Raw genomic sequence first — 24,017 nt, 5'->3', positions numbered from 1 at the left:
TATGCTGACCTACAGAGACCAACTGCCAGAAAGCTAAAACTGTTTTTTGCTAATTTAGCCCCTAAACTGGCCTACTATAAGATCAGCTGAACCAGTGCAAGAGAACAGCGAGGAAACTCCCAAGGGAGGGATATGAAGGGAGACTACCTTCTCTAACAAGGGCTTGAAGCTTTTTAAACAGCACTTAAAGTAGTTTTGATAATCTGTGCAGATGCACCTTGGCTACTGGTTTCATCTACAAATCAGACCTTTAATCATATTTCCAAACAATGCAGTAACTAAAGTCTTAACTTTCTTAATCTTCTTAAAAGAAAGCATAATCACAGCTGAGCCACTTTTATAGATCTGAAGTGTATAAGAACCAGATGATAAATAGTGTAAACATGATCAGTGGCAATGCATCATCTTTTCTCTAACTTCTGCACACAACCCCCATCATTCCTGTCCAAGCACACACAGTGCACAGCAGAAGGTCAGGTAGACAGCACCCCTCAGATGTGTGAGCTGCACAGATGGGAGGTCACCCTCAGCATCCCATGACTACCCCACTCCACCTGCAACACTCTCCCCTTGGACAATCAATATCCTTCATCTCACCATACAATTTTTGCATAGATTAGCACAATGAGGTATTTTGAACACTTTGAATATTGCTCATTGGTTTAATATATAATTTTTATAATTTTCATCAAAAGATATCCTGAAATGTCTAAGTGTAGGATTCAAACACTGCTTCTAAATACATTCTTATCTGCCAAATATTGTTTTTTGATGTCAGCATTTTTATACTTGATCTTTATGTTCAGATTTGTGCCTACATTATTATTGTTTTGGATTGAAGATTATTTCCAGTCACAGAATGGGTGAGGTTGGAAGGGACCACAGTGGGTCATCTGGTCCAAAATGCTCAAGCAGGGTCATCCTAGAGCACAGTGCACAGCATTGCATCCAGACAGTTCTTGAATGTCTCCAGTGAGGGAGATTCCACAATAACTTAGAGAAATCCAGAATATCTAAACTGAAGAGTAGAATGATGAAAAAAAAACCCTTAATTTTGATGATTTTTCTATCCTAGAAATTTTCAGTCAGACTTTCCAAGAAGTCACATTACTCCAAATAATAATTTGGAATATTATATGTGAATGTACCAGCAGTGCAAAGTCATAGTCTAATTCAGTTTGAAAGAAGGAAAAGAAAGAATGATTACTGGAAATCACTCTAAAAAAAATATAAAAAAGGAGCAGCAATATCAAGTTCTGTCACTTGGTGGCAGCACACCAAAGAAAACCAAAACACTTGAGCAAGACCACAAAATTTCTTCCTAGCTCATATTCGTCTACATCTCTCCGAAAAGTGCCGAAATTCCTGGAAGGCTGTAGTTACTTCACAAATTTAAGATAGGCACCCAAATTTTTAAGACTACTGACTTCACATTCAAGGAGACGTTAAAGGTTTAAAACTAAAAGAACCTTCAACCTTTCCAACATGTTTACAGGTTCCCCTACTTCCACCAAAACTGCCAAATGCATACTAAATAGGATTCTCAAGCAGGTGCAAGGGTGAGCAAGCAAACAGAAACAATATTTGAAAGCCTGATGTCCCAACAGCACTAACTGTTCCTACAAACGGAACCAAATAGGGGACTGATTCAGATGAACCATGAATTTGGTGTTGTCAGAAAATGCCTGCCAACACACCAGAAAACTCATTAAAATATCTTAAACTTCTACCAACATCTCTTCTGCCACCTGAAACTCTTGCCAGCATTACATATGACAGGCAGCACTGCAGGCAGTAAGTACCTGACAGTGCTATTGTAGTCAGTGGCAATGAACCAGAACTGAGAGTCTTCACCCATTTAAATAATTGATGTTAAGTAAAGACTAGATTTAATTAAATTAGTAATAATTAATAATAGTTAAATAATTTAACAAACACATCCAGGAAATGTTTGAAACTACTACTACTGAAGCAGAAAGGAGATGCAATAAGAACAAAAAGATCTGCCAGTTTCCTTCTCCTCTGAGCAATGCTGTAGCAAAGGCTCATTTATCATCACATGGGGTAACAGGATCACTGTCTTTTCTCTCAAGCTGATATTTTACACACAGACATACAAACTATATAATGTCTTATTCTGTAACCACATGATAAACGGCTTTATTTTGCACTATTTGTAATCTACATGTCAAACTTAGGGTTTGACTAATAAAAGATTACTATATGCTATCACATTATTAACACACAAGTTGCAATGACAGTTCTTACATATCTGTTTTCTACGTATTAGATCTTGACTAGTATAATTTCTTAATAATGATCCCACACAAAAGCAACTTATAAAGTCTTCATAGTACTTTTTTTTTTTGTACCAAACACAAGCTGATATTATCCAAATACTTGAATTCTGGGACAAAGAATTTGAGTTTAAAAGAGAAAAGTACTTTTATTCAAGCTTTAGGGAGACTGAGTCATCAGTTTAAGCCAAGCACTAGGAAATATGTATCACTTGTATCACACAGGAATGACTATGATAGTTAAAAATGTTAAATAAATTCAAGTAGAGAAGATAAACTCCCCTTTTCCCCTATCTAATCAAATAGCTTATTGTTGTCTACTACATATGCAGCCTGGTAGGGCCCTTCAATTTTTATCAGCTTTATTAAAACTACGCTTTCAGTGGGACACACACACACACACACACACATGAAATGACTTAGCCTAATCCAGCATGGCAGCAAAAAGATAAAATGGAGACCAAGGGAGAGAGATGAAAGCAAACATAGAAAGCAAGAGAAACGCAGCAGTTTGCCATCAGAGGGAGTACGAGCCTTAAACAAGAGTGCTCAGCTTCCAGGTGGGAGCAGACTTGCAGCTCCAGAGCAGATTATAAACACCTACACAGGTTTAAGGGAGGGCTGGTCCTCCAAATTTTTGTTGAGAAACAGCATATATGGGAAACAGCTGCAAGAAAACAAAGTAAGTTTCTGTTGAAAAGCAGACCTACTACACTATTTTTATATGCAGACAGACATAGCCATGGTACAATGAAAAACAACTTTCAAGTTTTGCCCATTTAAATTACCAATATTAAATAAAAGTTTGGAAAAAGGTGCTCCTGATCATTTTTCTCAATAAACTTACTGCCTCTAAAAGGAAAAAGGGATTTTATATTGCAATATGGAGCTTGATTTGGGGTCTGACAAGTGAAAAGGGACAAGCTTAACAAGTAAGGCACTTGACTATACATCAGCCTTCTCACTGGTGCTGTTTAGTACCAAGTGGACCTTCAGCACACTGCATGCTCCTCAAAATTACCTGTAACAGCAGATCCTCAGCTGAGGCATGGATAAAATAGGGGAGAATTATCCTACTGGAAAAGAAAATAACATTATACCCCCACCAAACACACAAATTCCTAAGTCTTCTTTTCTATCCCTTCTCCTAAAGAGGGAGGAGAAACCATTTTTCAGCACATCCAAGACCTACCAGATGAGGTCTATTAGAGGCAGTCTGTTTCAGGAAGAAAAATGTTTGCCCATTTACTCGTGTTGCAGAACACACTAACTTCCTAATACACGTAGAAAAAAGAGGTATCTCTATTCCAAAGGTACTGAAAAAGTAGCAGAGTGGTCTATAGTACCTCAGGGTATTTTCTACATCCAAATGATGGTTATCTTCATTTTTCCTATTTAAAAGTGGCTTCAGCAAAATCAGCAGAAGTCTGGCATCTTTTAAAAATAAAGTCAATTGCGTTTCTGTCAAAAAAAAAGGTGATTGCTTGCCCAATTTTCAAAGGAAGGTGAACTAAAATCTGATTGAATCATAGCAAAAGAATTCTAGTTGGGATGGGGAGAGGAAAACACTCTTTTTCACAGGAATCAAAAGCTGGAGGCACATACTTGGTGTTAAGTACCTCGCCTGCTTAGGACAAGTGTAAATGAGTCATACCATCTGTACTCACATTCAGAGGATAGTCTGGCAAGATAGCAGGAGAACACAAAGCAAATATGATGTTCTGCTCTTATTGTTATGGAAGCAGTTAAGCTGGAATAGAGGAAGACTTAGCAGTTAAAATAAGAACTACCTACAGCAACAGACACTGAACACCTTATTCTCTGAATTTATAATTATTTGTAGAATTCTACATAGAAAGCTGTAGTACTTAAAGATACGTAGAGACTCATATAACAGTACTGCAGAGTACTGTTATTAATGCTGTATTTCACATGAATATTTCTCTCTCACAGAATAATGCACAGATGCTCACAGTAGAAAGTAAATAGATAGGAGAATGAAGTCATTGTGGAACATCAATAATTCAGAGAGAAGCTATTTAAGATAACCATTTGTTACAGAGACAAGACAAAATGCATTGACTAAGGAAAAAAAAAAAACAAAACAACAGAATCAACACAGGCGAGCAGCCTTCTGAACCAAGTTGTGCTAAGAAGAGTAAAAGCAATAACCACATTGGAAGAAACAACAAGTATCTCACAAAGACACAGTGTGAGACTAATCCCAGCAAAAGAGGGAGAAGTTCCATCCAAAAAGATGACTCCTGGCAGTATCTGAGCAAGGGCAAAGCCATCACAAGCATCTGGAGGAACATGCCACAGAAAGCTGCTATTCTCAACATAGCTGTGTGGGTGGGGCACCCAAATTCAGGGAAGTCAGAACCAAGGTGTAAAGGCTTATCATGAAACAAATTACTAATTGCAATTGAAAAATGTGCCAGAGTTCAGTTTTCTTCAGTTCTCTTTAAAAAGTCCTAGACAATCAAACTATGTGGAAGGCTGAGCTTACCAACATTATTTTAGTTGTAATAAAAGCAATATTTTTTAAAATACAAAACTAAGCTTACTTTGGATCCCAGGATATGTGAGTTAACATATGTAACACCTAACGCTTCATCTTTTACATCAGATGAGAGGTGGTAGTAGCACATCATGCTACAGACCGTTTCAATGTAACACAAACACAAAGCTTATTTATGATGGTTACATTTAAACTAGAGTACTATCAGGAAGGACAACAAGTTCTTCCAAAGATATTCCTGGGTACCTCGAGGGCTGGAAGGGGGAGAATAGACATCCATCTGCTGTTCCAAAATCCTTGTGATGATTTGTTTATATTTCATACCAAGCTTCAAGGAGCATCAAATGTACAGTTAATTTAAAATGGTATCTCACTTTCTCCTAGTTTTCATGCCTTCATCTTTTAGTTATGAGAGAAAACTGTTTATGGTCTTAAAATAAAAAGAAGCTTGATGCACTTGTGTTCGTTTACTTGATCCTTAAACTTTTTGGTTGGTTAAGATCAGATATATTATTTCAGAGCATTCTAAAGGTTATAGTTACAGCATTTACAATTCCCAGTAAGTTTAGCAGCAGCAGATATTCACAAGGATGTCTGCGCCCAATAATCACAGTTCACAAGTAGGTACACTAACATAAAATCAATATCATTAACATGTATGTCCAGCTGTGAGCCAAGCTGATTTGAGGGGAGGAGAGGACATAAAGGGGTAGGAAGATGCTATGCCATGCCATTTCCTCAGTGACTACTATTTACCGGGGCAACCACTCAGAGAAGCTTCACAGGCAAATGAAGCAGTAACTCAAGCTGTTTCATTATGAATCAGCAGAACTGTCAGAGATCATGTCAAAAGTATTAGACCATTTCTAAATAAAAGTAAATTCAAAAATAGATTGAAGAGCGCTCCTGCTGTTGAATCCTACTTATTGATTTGCTATTCAGAAAAAATCTTTGAGCTTGAACAGTTCCCCGGCTAATACAAGAGGTAAAATAATGAACTGACAAGCCTGGAGACTAGAGAATCTATGAAGCATCCTAAATGATATAAGTGAAAACATGTGTTGATCCTCTGATGTTCATACCACTATTAAAAATGAAAAACGACCAAGGCAGAAGAGGAGAAAGATCCTATAGTGATTCCAGAAACCTCTACCTACATGTTATTTCAGTGTGTTCACACATGTAACTTCAAATAATAACTACATATACAAAAAGCCATATCAACACTGAAAATTCTTAAGGTATACCTGGAGAATGACACACTCAAAAAAACCCCCACAAACTACTGCAGCTCAGATTCCACTTCCACAGTCTTCAGTTTTTATAATCCTTTTCATTAGCTACCTCAGAGGTAATTTTCATTTAAAAATTTGGGAAGAAAGCAAAGCAAGCAAAAGATGAATACTGATGGGACATAACATCAAAAGAACAGTCAAAATGCTACACAATAGCGTTGCACCTTAAGCTGAGGGCACAAATCTTTAAATGCTATTTCACACATCTTTTAGCAAGGTAATTATCTGGATAAAAATAAAGTAGTGTGCTGTGCTATGAGTCATAGACATTCATATCTAAATCAACCCATCAAGAAAGTTCACAACCAGGATAGTTTTTTAGAACTTACAGCTACTTCTCAAAAACACTTTAACAAAGACAGAAAAGAGTAATGCTTTCAATCTGAACAGATGCTTGTCACATTCAAAGAACAGACTACAAGAAGTGGTGTTCATACACATTAAAATCAAAGAAGAAAACACAGGTTCAGAGCTATTTGAGTCTATTTTGTCCATAGCAGGTTACCTCTCAAAGGCTACAGTTTGGTTTCACACAAACTTCAGTGCTTGAAAAACACAAGCGGACTGAAGAGTTAAAACCCCTCAGATTATTACTGTGGAACAGAGACTTTCTGGTACACAGCTGTGACATATTTCAGAACATCTGCAGGAAGACAACTGTTAAAAATGGATATTGGGTAGATGGAGGAAAGCATTGCATGCTTTATGTATCTGCCAAGGCACAGAGATTAGACTTGATCAATAGAATTTGTAGGATAGCAGGGTGGCTGTTGGTGAGGTAATCTTTTACCAGCACATCACTTTTAAGAAATTGTTTCTTAATTCATGAGTTTTAATCATCAAATTTAGTTTTCATGTGTCTGAATTTTAACATTTCCAGTCTACCTAATATGAGGGTAGAAAATATAGGAAGAAGGGTTTAGGAGCATTTTAGAAAACACTGAAAAACTACACATCCATCAAAGAGAATGGTAAAACAAATACTGTTTCAAACAAAAACGTGTGCATTTGTGAAATTAAGCGATAGGCATAAAAAAGAATGCCTACTGGAAACATTCAGCTCATGCACCAACAGGAACAAATCATCACAGGTAAGAACTTCCTTGGAGTTGTTTCTCCCTCCCCAAAAGGAAAGCAATACCTTTTAGAAGAATGTCTTTAGCGTAATTTTGAAAGCAAAAATAGAAGTACCTCAAAATGGCCTGACTGGATCTTTAAAGAGGAAGTGCCATAATTCATAGGGACCAACAATGCATGCAGTCATTTCTCTATTCCCAGGGCCAGCAATGCAATCAGCGGTTGTCTTCTTAATCCTACTGACTATGTGTTTAAAAAAAAAACAACCTGGAATACATAGCAAAAGATACGGAATAAGCAGCTCTTTGAATAGATTTAAGAGTCTGCAATTTCACATAAACATTTCCAGCACTGCTAATGCACATGGGTTTTTGTTGTCTTACCAGCCTTGAAGCTGTTGGTAGAGGACAAAAACATAGCTTTAAGACGGGACATGAGAAGAGTCAGAATTCACTTGGAACAGAGGTGTTCCACATAGGTGTGTCCATATAAGCTCAGTGACATAGAGCTTTTATTTCCCCAAAATGCAAACTCTAAAGGAGAACTGGCCAGCAGATTTAAGAGACACATTTTCAGTGTATGGATGTAGCAGCACTTCACCTTACAAGAGGCCCAAATCAAACAATGACAAGTCAAATATTTGAGTCAAAACATGATTTTTCATTTTTTCCAGTTCAGTGTAGTTCCATGGGAAACACAGAGGATACTACCACACACTTCAGGACTTACTTTCTCCAGGGAAGAACTCAGTTGCTTGGACAGGATACCTCCTCTACTGGCACTCTGCCAATTGCTTAAAGCTTAAATCATGACTGCCACTTTCACATAAACATATGAGGAAAACTGGCATTCCTACCTGCCATGCACAAGTGCCATAGCAGACTCCATTACATCAATACAGCCTGCAAAGGGAAGAAAATAGGATTCCTCTGACTGCCAGAAGTAAGTCACCTTCTCTATCTCATCTGAGGACTGCTGTGCATAAAAGCACAATCTTTAAGTTCGGCAGGATGTGGTCATTAATGGGAAAAAAGGAGTAAAAAATTTTTTTAAAAACTATTATTACATTTCACAGACAGTGTAACATTTAAAGGGATGAGAAAAAGAAAGATTAACTGCTACAGCTAAGTCCACTTGCATGGTGGACAAAGACATTCCCAGGAAAATTAATCCCAAGAAAGTAATGCTATCAATCTGAAGTAGATCACTTAAACCAAACTGAGGCCTTACTCATTTACAGTTAAATACCACTACACTGACTACACAGAATTCACTTCCAAAGTACATTTGGCTACCTCCAAGTATCTAGGTGCAATGCTCTTAAAAACAAATAAAACAAGTCAGATTTTTTTCTTGACAGACAGGAACCCAAGAAGAGTTGTGCCACAGGAAAATTTAAAGTTTTTCACTTCTTCAGGGGTAAGATAGGGGCCAGATGGGAGAAGACATCTCCTCTTATGAGGAGAGACTGTCAGAGCTGGGCCTGTTTAGTCTAGAGAAGAGAAGACTAAGAAGGGATCTCATTAATGCATACAAATATCTCAAAGGCAGGGGCCAAGAGAATGTTGTCAAACTCTTTTCAGTGGTGCCCCATGACAGGACGAGGAGCAGGGGCCATAAACTAAACCAAAAGAAGCTCCATCTCAACATGAGGAAGAACTTTACATTGAGAGTGGTAGAGCACTGGAACAGGCTGCCCAGGGAGGTCATGGAGCCTCCCTCTTTGGAGGCACTCAAAACCCACCTGGACATGTTCCCATGTAACCTGCCCTAAGTGACTCTGCCGTGGCAGGGGGGTTGGACTAGAAGATCTCCAGAGGTCCCTTCCAATCCTAATGATGTGAAGACAACCTTTCAAACACAGAGCAGTAAAGTGATGGGTACTAAACAGGGTGTGATCCAGCACAACCAAATCCAGAGACAAAAGAACTGCCCTAAAAAACGAACATTCCATCATCTCTCCACAACAGTAAAGCAGTGTTGCAGCAACTTCTCCTTCTCAGTCCTAGACTGTTTAAGTCCCTCCACAGGGAGATGACAAGCAAGCTACCACTAAATAAGCCTCACAGAAGAGACAGCTGATTGTTTTACTAACACTTTTTAAACTAATTTCTACCTATGTTTAGAAGAAGGGCACACTCAGTCAAATCAAAGTGAACTATCTTGGTTTCTGTTTTTGCTTTTTAGATGCATTTAAATAGCACATGACAACTTTTACAGTGGGTTAATTTCTTCACTTTTGTTACTTTAATGTGTTAATTACTTTGCTTTTATTACTTTTGCTGTATATTTTAATTTATGATTTTATCCGAGCATTTAATAAAACCAGAAAATAAAAAAATATTAAGGTGTTTTAATTACATGCCACTAATTAGAATCTTCCCAAAATGTCTCAAGTTAAGTAGTCCATAGTATTTCCTTCATACAACACTTAATAAACTGAATCAATGACTTGGAGGATTAGTCACTTCATAAGAGAAGCTTTTCTTTTCCCCACTGAACAGACCATCTAAGAGGAGTAATTTTAAAGAAAATACCATTTGTTCCAGAAGAGGCTACTGTTGTCTAATGCCGCTTTCAAACAGTGAACTTTCACAAACTTGTTCCAAGTGCTTAGCTCATGACTTCCGTCCATGAAGCAGCTTGAATTCAATCCTCTGGCAACAGATATACACTACTTAAGTGTTACTTTTTTATAATTCTTGGAATGAAAGAATGTAAGTAGATGGTATACTTAAATCTTAAAAAGTTAATATTCATATCTTTCCCTAATGTAATTTTTAAATTAAAAATTTCCCTGCCCTGTTCTCTATGTACTCAAGCTTGAACATTCCCTCAAAGTTCCCACAATCCATGCCAATAAACCACACTGAAAATAGATTAACCTTTTGTCTAGTCTTATCACTGAGAACCTTTGTACAACATAATACACAAAGCACAACAAAAAGTACTCCGTATCTGCTATAAGACAAGGAACATTAAGTACAGAATAGCGAGAATATCACCATAAATGCAATTTAATTCTCAACACTGACCCTGATTTTTAAACACTAACAGCTACATAATACAGGTATTCTCAAAAACTTTGCATACTTTTAATAACTTCATTTATTTCAGCATAACAAAGAAGATTCTGCTCTCCTCTCATATTCCCTCATGTTACGAAGCAAATCTAAAATCTGATATTGAGGTAAGCTTTCTTAAATATCAAGTACTTTCCTATTAACACTGTGCACTTTATTTAATGTTTGTCGTTCCTGTTCCAAACACCCTTCCCACATTCCAGTGTTCATTTATGTTTTACATTTTTATGTCACTCACGTGGGCTTTGACACCTACTAGAAGCAGAACTAATATCATCCTCTAGCCACAGCAGACAGCTGACCTACTCATAAAGCAGCCCCTGAATGACTGCCTCAGGTTTTTAAGCTAAAATGAAAAAAAATAAATTAAATGGTGATGAGCATTTTCAAGAACAAGTATGAAATAGAGGCTGTAACCTGACCTTCACTGGGTCCTCACAAATATCCAGGTGATATGTAGGTGATATGTATTTGTGTGGAGACTGTTAAGTGCGATTTTATTATACCCTTATTTGCCAAGGTAATTATTCCCAGTGCTTTCTTGCAGTCAAAAGACATGCCCAGTTCTGTTTTGTTTTGTTTTTTAAACCAAGCTTTGTAGTTTTATCATTGCTTATTCCAGAAAATAAAACCAGCAGATGCATGCATAACCTCATCCATAACCCACTGAATTAAACAGCTTTGCAGCACGATCAAACAGAGAAACAGAACAAAGTAAGGAACAGTCCACCTTGATAAGGCTTTCACTGATGGCGATTCAAAACGCTATCTTCTTTAGCTGATGATAAAAATATTTGCACAACCAATGTGCTTATATTGTGGTATCCATACAACGATACTACGTGATATGTGCAATATAAAACAGGAAGTTTAACTATTATTTTTTATTTCCATTTCCTATAGAGCTGAGATGAAAAAAATTCTGCTATTACAGAAGACCACAGTTTATTCTTAGACTGACATGCTTCGTTAATTACTATTTGTAGAGTTTATTTCACTTAGGCATTTTTCTACGACCATATTTTCTTACTAGATATTTCCCTACCCCAAGCATATATCTGTGCAGGGAGATAGAGGGATCACTAGTCACAACAGGCATGACTCCAAGCCGTCACTGGATGGTGTCCAAGAATTAAAACTGCACACACAAGAAGCATAAGAAGTTGAAAGGCCTTCTGTCCATACATAATTCTACGAGGAAAAAGGCTGCAGCAAATTCAAACTACTTTTAGCACATAGTTTTCAGGTAACTGGACTACCTGAACATGGTCTTATACCTTCACTGTAACCTCTCGAGAAGAGATGGAAGGCGAGAGAAAGTCTTTTGGATGTCATTTGCAGAGCTCCAGTTGTAAAACTGAGTAGTAGAGCATGTGATCAGCCTAAGAGGGGAAAAAAACAACTTTAAAATGCTGCAAGAAAACTGACATGTTACTGACATGTTACTGACATGTTGTATAGGAGACAGGGAAAAAGCTGAGAGTCCTGAAAGGCAGCACATGTGGTAAATAAGTACGACACAGAGGAACTTTTCTTCTTTCAGTGTTTTTGTAGTCAATATAAGTCAACAGGGTGTGCTATAAATAGAAGCAGACTCCTTAAGACCCTATGTTCTCTCACAATTAAAGAGCAATTCACAACCACACTCAAGCCCCAAAACAATCAGGAACCAGACAAGAAAATTAGGCCTGTTGCTGAGTTTCAAAACACATTGTAAGAACTTGCAGGTCCAACAACAATAAAGTTACTTTCTCAGAGAGAGAGGTCCAAGGCAGACCACACTCAAGTTTCTCCATTCATCAGCCCCCAAACCAAAGGACACTCACACAAGACACATCATCTTTGATTACAGGACTTCTGACACAAAGCAAGAGATTAGAGTAGGTTTATCTGAGCCAAAACACTCCTTTCTAATTCCTACTAAGGAAAACTTTCAAGGAACAACTTCACAGTCATATGCTAACCTAAATAATTTGCCTCTCCCCCTCCCATTTCACCACTTTGCAGAAGAACAAAATGAAAGACTGCTTAAGCTCAGCTACAACCTAATATCAAACCATGGCCTTTGCAGGAGATCAGAAGCCACTGAGTTTTAATCATTACTGTTAGAAACCTTGCAAATGAAAAAAAAAAAAAAAACAACTCCAGGAGAAGCACATCATCAAACTCCATCCTAAAATTATTGAACTTCTACCCTTTCATGAAAATTTACTTACTCTTCTGACTTTAAAGACCAGGGTTTATTCAAGCAATGTACTCCATTTCTTACATGCACAGTCCTACCCTACACCAGAAATATATTTGCATTCAGTAGTTCATGTATCTGTATTTCCTTCTCCTATCTGTCAGCTGAAAATGCTGGCATTCACTGTGGTAGATAATTTCCAAGTCATATAATTAGCATAGCTTTGGCTGTTAATTAATCTCTTAAAGGAAAAACAGAGTAACAAGAAAAACATATCCTACTGTTCCTGCCTGTATTTAACCTTGCTTGTTACAGGTCATTTTCATTGTTTCTTATCTAGTGAAAAAAATCAAGACAGTGCAAATACACCAAAGCTGCTGCCACCTCACTTCTGCAGCCATGCCATACAGCATGAAAAGTAAGAACTTGGCATTCTGAACAGGCATCCTGTGACAACACATCACAGCCAGGCTACATGTCCCCAGACTCCATACAAGAGCAGGTCATGAAACCATCAGGTCAAATGGCATCATTCCAACACTTCCTCCTCTTTTCTTCAACTATCTTTCCTACTTTTTACAGGTTACTTTTTCTGAAAACAAGGGGTGTCAGGCAACATTAAGGAAGCAATAATGGGCACTACAGTCATGAAATAATAAATAAGTTAAAAAAAAGCTTTTGAGGACACATGTAATGTATGCCAGTAGAGGTAATAAGAGCTCCCGTAACGTGGAAGGCTGAGCTCCAGCAGATGCACTCATTCTTTTCTGCAGGCACATTCATTCTGTCTTTGGATTCAGTTAACTCTGGCTGACTGCTGCCACCAGACTGAGCTTCAGGTCTACAAGGTTTATTTCTGCTTGTGGTCATTCAGAGCCAATTTTCTAAAGAACTCACTCCAGAATGACAGTTCCAAAACAACTTTGCAACATCTCCAATCGACACGGAAGAGAGCCCTGCTAATACCGGTATGTTAAGCTTCCAGGGAACGGGAGCTGGACTTCTCCTCTGACAGTCTCCACAGACACCCCTGGCATTGCTATTTCTCCTGCCATTCAAACAGATACTATTTCTTTGGCTTATGTAAGTTCCAGTAGGGAGCTTTATAGAAGGAAACACATCATGCTTCCCCATGTAAGGGATTGGAAGTCGAGACAGGAAATCAATGTGATACCCTAAATGCATAGCGTGTTTTCTATAGTCACTGCAAGAGCAAGAGAGAGCCTTCCAGGTGACAATTAGGTTGAAATACAAAGATGTAATCAGCAGCTTTTTAACAGTCATGCTAACTCTTCTACTACTTTTGGGCTTAGAGTCATGAACCACAGTACTTCTAGCAGTTATTCTAGACTTATCCATGCAATAAGTTTAATACTTTAATGATTACTAAAGCATTTTCAACACATATGCAGAGCATTACAGAAATTTTATCAACCTTCAGATGTGAAAACCTCACAACTAATTTGTTCAAATGCAAACTATGAAAAACATCCCATTTTTTAAACAATTAAGGCCTGTTAAATGTTGAGAGTTAAAAAAAAAACCAGGAAACCAATTCACAATGTGCAAAGCCCTTTCAAAAATAAAAAATGTGGCTGCATGCAGCTATATTTGCCCTTCCAAGATGATAAATTTGATATACTTGATCAAAAAACATTTTTTACATCTTTGGGTGTAGAAAAACAGCAGGAGACATCCTCTTCTGTATATTATTCACAATGTTAGCTTTAGATTAGAGATGCTGGGAGAGTCCCTTTCCTGTGCTGTAGAAAGGTGCAGCAGGCAGAAAAAGAAATCAATGTCTGGAAGTCATTGTAAACAAAGCTCCACAGGGTAGCTGGATACCTGTTGGGTTTTGGATGATCCTTGACTACAAAACCCTGAACAGCACTGCTATTCACGGACACTGACAATCTGTGATATCCTAACCATTTCTGTCCTTTTGGTTTTCACTCTAGTTTTACAAATCCTCTCTTCACTTTTCTTTTTTTACTCTCATTATGAAGACTTCCAAAGAACTCCTCTCTTGAGCTCTGTTTCTTATAGAGTAGATTAACTTGACTATTTACATCTCTGATTGCAGTAAGCATAATTTGCTAAACTTACAGTAAAAAGAATGAAGAAATGTCTATGGACAAGTCATAAAATGTTACTTATTCTTTACTTCAAAGGTTCTATTTTAATAGATTTCTCATTCTGTTATCTAGGTAGTGTTAGATATAAACAAACGGCTGTGTGCTGGTGGATGGAAGGAAACAGCAAACATCATGAGGTAGAGTGGAAGAAATAAATAATGAGCTGAATGATTACTATAGGATCAGTAATGATGCAGGTTAGTAATGGCATTTGCAATCTTGCAGGTGACAGAAACAAGAAGAGAAAGCGTTCTTCTACAAGTCCTCCTTAACACTGAAAGTTATCCCCTAGAATGAAAGCACTGTTAAAAAAGAAAAAAGCAATAGATACAGCAGAGCTATAAAGCAAAATACTGCTCCTGGAACTGAGACAGGAGCAGAGGAAATAAAGGCTATCAGGCAGAACCAGTAGGGCTCTAATTCAGCAGAGACAGCACAACAATACAGTATTAAGCATAAAACCTCTTTCTATCAATGCTCCTGTTTTACAAACATAGCAAGAACTGAACAAAACTCTGCAGTTACAAAGTGATGGAGGAGAGGGGTAAGGAATTCCATTAATATGTTATTTCTGAAGCACCTTTGTACTATGACTTGGGACATTTCACTAATTCAAAACAATAACTAATAACATAACCAGAAAAATAATGTTAGCATTTTGGTTTTCTTCATTTTCTGATTTCATGTCCTTCATTTTAATCTACCAACAACAGTTTTTAGGGAAACACTGGTGAGTGAATGAAGTGTCAGCAGACACTACATAGAGATCTGAGGCAGGAGAGAGACATCAAGTGCTCAGGATGGAAAGGACTTTGCATAGATTACCTGCCCAGTTCCGTGAGCAACTGACAAAAGAAGTAGATGACTTGAAGATAGGACAGGGAAGGAGAGAATATCAATTACCCCAACACTGTAGGAAACGCAGTCTGCAATAATAGATTTAAATGACTAGATTATGCATTAGTTATAGATTGTTAGTACATAAATGACTATAGAACTTTCTGAAAGTGTTTTTTTCTCCCTCCAGTTCGGGTGTCTATGACTCAAGTAGGTCCTCCAGCTATGAGCTAGGTAGATCCTTGGTCTCTTATGCTACCTGCTGCTCCATGACCAGGTTCCTGATGGAAGGCTCAACTTCCTCCATGTCAGGGGGACCAGCATAGATGGAGCTATCAAAATAAAATCAAAAAGGAGGACAAACAGCAAAATCTTGAAACATGAATTCTTCATGACTTCTAGAAATTCTGTAAGCTCTAAATAGGCTCATTTTGGTCTCGATGCTTTAACTACCTCAATTTTCTTCTCATTTTGCCATGCTGAAAGTCTTTGCTTGTGCTCCTTTCTCTTCCTTCTTCGTTAAGGCACTGTACTATCTTCACTTCATCAAAGTAAAAAAACACCAGCAAAAAATCCAGATGTATCCATGCTTTCTTCTCCACACCAGATGGAAGCGAGTACAGGATTTCAGCGCAAAGTGAGAGTGAACCTTAAGTATGATTGCATGACTGCAAAATGACCAAGAAGAACTTACAAGCCAATGCTCATCATCTGGAATTAGGAAGGCCATTAAGTGAAGTTCATTGTTTGAGAGTATGGAAACATTAAATATTAAGGATGACTACAACAGTTCAGGACACAGTCAGAATTAGCCTAACCCATGTAAACAGGCGAAGTTACGTATAAAACCTGGACATTCACTAAGTTCTAATATGAGTCAGTTACAATTACTCTGGGGCAGGAAAACTTTTTCACCCCCATTGCTGTAAATGTAGTTCTGAAGTTTAAGATAAGCTTAAGCAAAATGGCTTTGCTTTTTTCCTTTTATTTTTCCCCAAACCCACAGTGTTAGAATAGGCAGACCTTTGCTTTAAACATCTCAAATTTATATACAGTTTCAGTACTTACAGTGGGAAAAATACTTGTGCTCAGGCTGCCCTAAATAGGTAGATTTTAGTCACGTAAAAACTGTACTTACAGAGTACTGTTCACTCAGTTCACATACATAACATTACTGTAGAAATAAACAATGAAATTCTAGGTTTATATTAAATTCACAGTAAAGAGCATCTCATTAATTTAGGACAGAAGTCATCAGGTGCTTCAGCTAACAAGTAGTTTCTCAGTCTTCAGGGATGCTACACATCAACTATTTTGTCGCTCTTTTATTTGCATATTACTGCTGGTGCTTCCTCTAACTCTGTGCACCCACACAGTTGCCTACAAGTCTCATCTTCCCTTCTCTTCCAACTACTGAGTCCCACCACTCTTGCATTAGCTCTGTTTTTTGTGCTGAAATGGGTCAGTGCTGTATAATTCATCAACACCCGAATCACAACTGAATTAACATAGTTGAACTGGTATATTACCACCCCTTGGGGAGAGTGCCAGTGTCATTACTAAGCAGAGGAAGAATAACATTCCCTGATATTTCAGAGCTTAAATATTAAGATTCTCTCCTCATTTGCACAAAGGATAACACCAAGACACCTTATTTCAGATTAATCTTCAAATACTAGACTAGAATTTGTCCTCCACCCCCAACAATGAAGGAAAACAAAACCCCCAAGAATCAGTACTGTAAGCATGCTCCCAGCATTGAGTGATGAATGGCTTTATTTTTTTATTGATGTGAAATGTTCTGTGATTGGTATTATGATACAGGTTACTTAAACACAAACATTATAAATAACTTTGAAACAGTTAGTCACTGTAACTAAGGCAACGAGTCTCCCACTCAATTTCCAGAAATAGGAGTAGAGGAATAGAGGTAAGAACAAAATAAAAAGTTGGTAGGAGCAAAAAAAAACAAATGATCAGAAGATATTAGTTTGACCTCAGGAAGGCCCAGGTGAGTACAGAAAAATGCAGTACCTGAGAAACAAACCAGCTGATAAAAGAAGTGGAGGACATGAAGTATATAATACCAAATACACCTAATTTCAATGATCTTATTCCACAATTCATTTCAATGAACGGAAACAACCACAGAAATCTGGGAAAGTAATAATCCACATCAGACAGCATATTGCTAGTTCAGAGTCAACAGCTACTAGTTTCCTGCAGGAATCATCTTTGTGAGTGCTAAGGAAGTCACCTCTTCATAGACAAGTGTACATTGGCCTCATTTTTCCCCTGATATTTGCTCCAAGTAATGGTCAGAAACTTCGATGCTATCTACATGAATAGACCTTTATACCCTCACAGAAGGCTGCTGAGTTAACAGGATCTGCCATAAGGATCTGAGTGCAGAATCAAGGCTTGCTTTGTTTCTCCCCCACCTTTTTTTTTTCCCTTCTTCTTTTAAAAAGTGTATTTTCTTGACTGAGAAGAACTGCTTGTTCGCAAGTCAAAAGTTCCCGAGTTATCATCGGGCAATCTGATCCCCCCAAACGAACACGTGGTAGAACCAGGTTCTCTCAGCACATTCTAATGGAAAGGCTGGTAATTACTGCGTATAACAAGATAAATGGAGTTCAAGTTACTCCAAGTTGTCCATCAATTAAAGAAACTTATCTTTTCAATACATGTAAGTTCTTAGCCTGGGAGCAGGAGAACTAACAGTAAGACTTCAGGTGTCTTGGTAAGTATTACAGCTTCTTAATTTAATTATCTTGTATGCAGTTTAAAAAGATTAGGTGCAAATTTTAGGAAGAACACATGATGGAGAACAGAGCATAAAGAGTGGTTCTTAACTTCTACAAGATTCCCAAAAGAAACGTTTGGGTTTTTTAAAAGAACGGTAACTTTAAAGTAACTTCTACTAAAAAAGAATAAAAATGAAAACACACATCTCATTAGGCTACGTTTGAACAGAATTTGTAACTCACTCATTTGTAACACATAACTCACTCATTTGTAACACATAACTCCATTCCCACCATATCCCTCCTTCACTGAACAGCAGCAGTTCCTTTTCATCACCACAGGAGACCATTCCTCCTCTTAGAGTAACAAGGAACTAGTTGGGACATTTATTCTTGGCATGAATTCTAAAAGAATGAAGTCTAACGCTGGTAGTAATGAAAATAGCAACCATAGAGGCATTCAGAGTGTTCACTATGACACTGCAAACATTTGTTTAACTGCCAATTGAACAAGATCCATCTTAGCTAAGAGAAAGATATAAATGGGCAATAAAGAAGTCAGTGCTCTCACTGTTCAAGGACTTTAAAGATAAGTGGTCACTCTAATATCTTCATGCAGTTGTTCCTACTCAGACCCTTACCACCCACATCTGACTTCTGGAAATAAATGCATTGCCTCAAGCACAGTCTAGTAGTCATAATACAGAAAAATCCACACAAAATCCTTTCAAATGCTCATCATTATTAGCTCTAAGATATCTTCCTATTACACATTTAAGATTCAGAAAAAACAGAAAACATATAACTAAAACTATAATGCACTGAAAGAAAAAAATAAAGCTTTACCAACTATAATGACGTTGCATCCAACAAGTTTTGCCACAAGTACTTACATAGCTGCAAAACTGAAGAAAAAAAAATCATCCAGTTTAGACCAGTTTCATACATTTCAACAAAACTACTATGCAAGCCTAAAAGATGACCTGTAAGCACATACACAGGTAAGGCTTGTAACCGAAAAGCAACGAATCCCTGGGCTGTTAAACAATTCAAATTTGACCTGCACACTAAGAAAAACTAGGCTGTCAGTTACTCCTTAGGTGTACAAGAGACTACCTTGCAACCCTTTAAAGCAAGGATTTGCCTGTTCTAGGAAACAGTTAATGTACCTAGAAACTATGACTGAATAGCAAAAAAACGAAGATGACACTTAGCCTTTCACAGTTACCTATGGAGAGTTGAGGGCTTTGATACATGAGACCAAGGTATACCACTGTGGATGCCCACAAGCAAGTCACTCCTTTTTTCTTTCCCTACCCCATACCTCTCAGTTCCCTGCCTCTGCCCTCCCCTCCCAATAAATTCTGATAAGACATCAGTAACTCTTGACCTAAACTTGGTTTTCAGTGCAGTTTCCTGGAGCAGCTTCAGGAAGAAACAAACTTTTATAGGCTTCCTCTCACTTGGCATTTTAGTAGTTAAAGCAGCTTCTCATCTAGAAGAACCTGGTATACAAGCACCAATATATGAAGACAGTAGGAAGGCAAACTTAAGAACAAATACCTTAATCATAAGGTATGCTTACCATATTTTTCATTTCTACCTTGAATGGTTTAAGCCTCAGAAATTGCAGACTTGCCTCCTCTATTATTAAATATGTCTGTCCAACACTGCACAACAAACCAAGAGCAACGAGAACAATCTACAACTTCTGACTTGACACTTGAATGACTGCTTTTCTATACCTGAGTTAAAGTTTGCTATTGAGCATTACAGGTATCAACTTTGCTTAATATAGTTTGATTTAGCTTCAAATGTAATTTTTGCTAACATGCTTATGAGTTTTTTAGATACCTAATATACTTTGAAAGCAAACACACAAGTCACTTCCGAAAGTGTATTGTACACCCTCAATTATGTCAAAACTTTGAAATATATTCCTACCTCATAGGCTGGCAAAGCAATAAGCTCAAGTAGTAACACAAATTTATAGGTAATGCACCTGATGGCTGGTTGCTGAACCCGAGAAAAGGCCTACTCTTCTCAGTGCATCAAAAATCTTTATTCTGAAGGTTAAAGGTGTCAAATCAGCTTCCACAGACAAAAACAAATATTTGAGCTTCACAAACATATTAAGCATCTGTAGGATCAAAGTTTTGTTTATCAGGTACAAAGTAAATTAAATCAAGCAAGTGGAACTGGGATTTCACCCTCTGAACTCAACTAAGAGCCTCGGAGCAGAATTTCTCACCTCACTGTAGTTTCCGAGCACTGCATTTACACTAGCTTGCAGTAACTTGACAAACTCAACCAAAACAAGTGTAAGAAAATACCAAGTTTCTTGTATGCAGCAAGTCTGCCTCTTCCCAGCATAATTCTGACATACAGGTAACACAAAGCCCTTCTACATTATCAAAGAGCAAAATCAGTAAGTTTATTTTGAATTTGGAAAAATAATCTTGAGAATTAAAGTAATACTTTATTTAGTAGAATTTTTGTTTCAGAAAGTTATTAATCTGACTGTTGCAGAAGGAAACTAGCAAATCACTTCCCTCCCTTCATATTTGCTCAACAGTACAAAAACAGCCACCACTAAAGAAAGACAGACTCACTGCAGGGACCACAAACATACGTGACAATTTACTGTATTCTAAATGAACACACCACTATGAAGCAAAGTATATGGTTCAAGCAAACAAGAAGCATGTTTCACGAAACACTGAAGAGAAACACCTCATAGTACCACAGGCTGGTTTTTATAAAGAGCAGGTGGTGTTACAATATCAGCACAGCATCCTGTCCTCAAGTCAAGACTTCTTGCAGCATACTGCAGAAGAACACTGGCCTGGAGGAATTCTCTGTAGCTAGCAAAGCTGAGAGATTTCATGTTAATATGATTCCTCGTGACTTTTTGGCATTCTTAAAGAAAACAGTTTTTAACAGAATTTAGTTTGAAATAACTGATTTGTCAAGCAACTGACACTTAAGCAGCAGAAATGCAGCTGCTGCTAAAAATCACTCTCTCTACAAGAGACTTTTCAAAACCAGCACTCCCTTCCTTCCCTCCTTCCTTTCTCTGCTCCTTTGAAGTGACAGAATACTTCAGTTCCCAGTATATCAATTCACCTTTACAGATCCGTGAAACCTCTAAAAAAATCCACCTTGTACTCCTGGATTAAAACTTGCATCACAACAAAAGACAAAAACCTCACATGCATTACTCTGTCAAACCAACGGTCCCACATAGTCCAATATTTCACCTCAGCATCTGTCAATAACAGGATCCTTCCCAGAAGAAAAGTTCCGAAGTACACTACTTCCATGTTAACATATTGATAACGGGGCTTTTGAAAATCATTTCATAATGATTACTTGCAGAAGGGTTGTATTTCTTGGTTTTAACCAAAGGGCTTATTTAACAGAAGAGATGAGCAAGTGCTGATTTCTGTGGAGAGCCTCCCATGGAAGAACAGTAATGAAGCCTAAAAGGCAACCTTACTCATGAGACACTAAATGCATTTTGGGTCCACAACTGTTGCTCATTCATAGATGAGCTTTTAAAAAACCATGAGACTTCACAAAGTTTACATACAATACAGCAGGACACAGCCCCATATCACCAAACATTTTTTAGAACAAAATCCCAAGGGACCACGGCAACCACAGTGTGCAAACACACATGTATAGGTACCTGATGAAAGGACTCGAAGGTAAGGATGGGCTGATACTGATCAGCATAACACACACAGCATACCAGCTACCTAACCACTACCAAGTTTCTAGGTGTTTTTCTTTCTGTGGGGCTTCTCTTTTTGGGAGCGGGTGGTGTTACAGTCGGTTATCTTTAAGGAAGAGTAGTAAGGAGACCCACAGCAGGCTGTATGAGTTTTTACACGGAATATGGCCTCACACACATGAAAACAAGAGAAAAAACCATTCCTAGGAAGCATCTTTTCACGGGCGGCAAATTGGCAGCGCAGACCCTCCCACCTTTGTATCCTGATACCACACAGGAGACAATAGGTAGGACAGGGGAGACACCAGGAAAGGACAGAGCAGCCAAGACAAGTATTTTTCACCAGCTAGAATGGAAACAGAAGAGCCTGGCAGACAAAGAAGGGTGTGATACGACGAGAGCAACAAACCACTAAAGGCATGAAGAACCTCCTTTGCCTTCGGGAGGGGAGCGCGGGCTCGGGGAAGGTTTGTCAAGACCGCAGGAGGAGAAAGGCACGGCGGCCGAACAAAAGATTGTAAAGGCCTGGAAGGGAAAGGTGGAGGGACGGGCAGGCGGCTCCCGGGCACGTGAAACTGCGCAGGGCCGGCTCCGGGGGAGCGGCGCCAGCTCCTGCTCCCGGGCACGTCGCCCCCCGACGGGTGTCTCCAGGTCAATCCGTTTACACCGCGCAGTCCCTGAGGCCCAGGTACCCCGGTCCAGAAACCCTTCCCTCCCCAAAACAGGCACGGGACAGGGCTGGCCCAAGGGCAGCCCGCAGACCCACCCCCATCACCCTTCCCGGGCTTCCCGTGCGCTCCCGGGGCGTGGGCTCGGAGGCGAGCGGCCGGCGGGCAAGGGCTCCCGCGGCCACCTGTTCGGCCCGGTACCTGCCCGGGAGGGCGGGCCCGCCCGCAGCGGGAGCACATGGCGCCTCCCGCCCAGCCCGGTCCCCGGCGGCGGCACCGCAGCCATGCTGCCTCCCGCTGCCGCCCGCTGCCCGCCGCCTGTCACCCGCGCGCGCGCCAGCACACCACGGCGGGGGAGGGCGCGCCCGGCGGCCCTGGGAGGGGAGGAGGAGGAGAAGGAGAAGGGAAGGTCGGGAATGCCCACCTGCTCGCGGAGTTTCAGGAACACCATGGCGAGCGCGCGCCACCGCCTCCGCCCGCCACCAACGACTCCCGGCTCCGCGCGCCGCGCGGCCACGCCCCCCCCCGCCACCACGGCCAGAGCGCCGGCCACGCCCCCCGGCCACGCCCCCTCCTCTCGCCCGCCACCGCCCCGCGCAGGGACCGCGCGCGGCGCCCTCGGAGGCGGGGCCTGCTCACGCCCCGCCCCGCCCCGCGCTCGCCCTCCCGAGAGGTTTCCGGAACGAGCCCGCCCGCCCGCACCACCAAGGGCGGTGCTGATTGGCCCGCGGGAGGCGGGGCAGAGTAAGGGCAGCGCTGATTGGCGGCGCGGGTCCGGCGCGGGCGGACAGCGCGGGATGGGCACGTGGGGGCAGTGGCGGCGAGAGACACTGGGAGACACCGGGAATCGGCACGGCTGAGGGGCCGCCACTCTTCCCTTAGGAATCGTCGTGGTTTCCCAGGCGTGGTTTCGGCCACCTGGCGCGATAAGCCCCGAGCCGGGAATTACCGGCACAGGCGGCTTGGCCCGAGGCGAGATTCCTCCGGCAAAGGTGGCTCCCAACCCCTGCTCGCCCGGGAAGGGTCCCGTCACCCACCATCCAAGTGCTGGTGCGAGCCCCTGTCCTGTCCGGGAGAGAAGGCGTCGCCCCTCTCCCACCTGCTTTTGTCAGGAGTGTGTGCGACGTCCCACCCTGAAGGGGAAGCTAGCACCAGGGATTTGTACATGCTCGTGGTCAAAAGGGATGGCAAAAGTTGGAGAGTCCTCCAAAAAATCACTAAGGTTTATTAGTAAAATATGTGCTTGGCATCAAAATTGGTATTAGTCCTTGACCTACTATATTTGAGCACGACAGTGGGTTTTGTGTAGAGAGGGAGGCAGGAAGGTTGATCGATCACCAGTCCTGGTTCCAGCACTGGTCCAACCAAAGTGCTTCCCTGTGTCCCCATGGCTCCCACCTCCAGCCACATCTTGTTCTTTCCCACAGCCTGTTATT

General features: G+C 40.0%; 1 protein-coding gene across 1 annotated transcript in view; it reads right to left on the bottom strand.

Annotated features, from left to right (window-relative positions):
• The window catches only part of ANKRD28 (ankyrin repeat domain 28), a 118,763-nt gene extending 95,677 nt beyond the window's left edge, over positions 1-23,086 (bottom strand). The window contains exon 1 of the mRNA XM_032678703.1: positions 23,006-23,086. Coding sequence (XP_032534594.1) covers positions 23,006-23,032 — 27 coding nt within the window. The 5' untranslated portion in view covers positions 23,033-23,086. The remainder of the gene's footprint in view (positions 1-23,005) is intronic.
• Positions 23,087-24,017: the final 931 nt, after the last annotated feature.

This window comes from Chiroxiphia lanceolata, chromosome 1 (genome assembly GCF_009829145.1).
Source record: "Chiroxiphia lanceolata isolate bChiLan1 chromosome 1, bChiLan1.pri, whole genome shotgun sequence".
Classification (NCBI taxonomy): Eukaryota; Metazoa; Chordata; class Aves; order Passeriformes; family Pipridae; genus Chiroxiphia; species Chiroxiphia lanceolata.
Note: the sequence above shows the minus strand (reverse complement) of the source record. Positions and strands in the feature narration are given on the sequence as shown.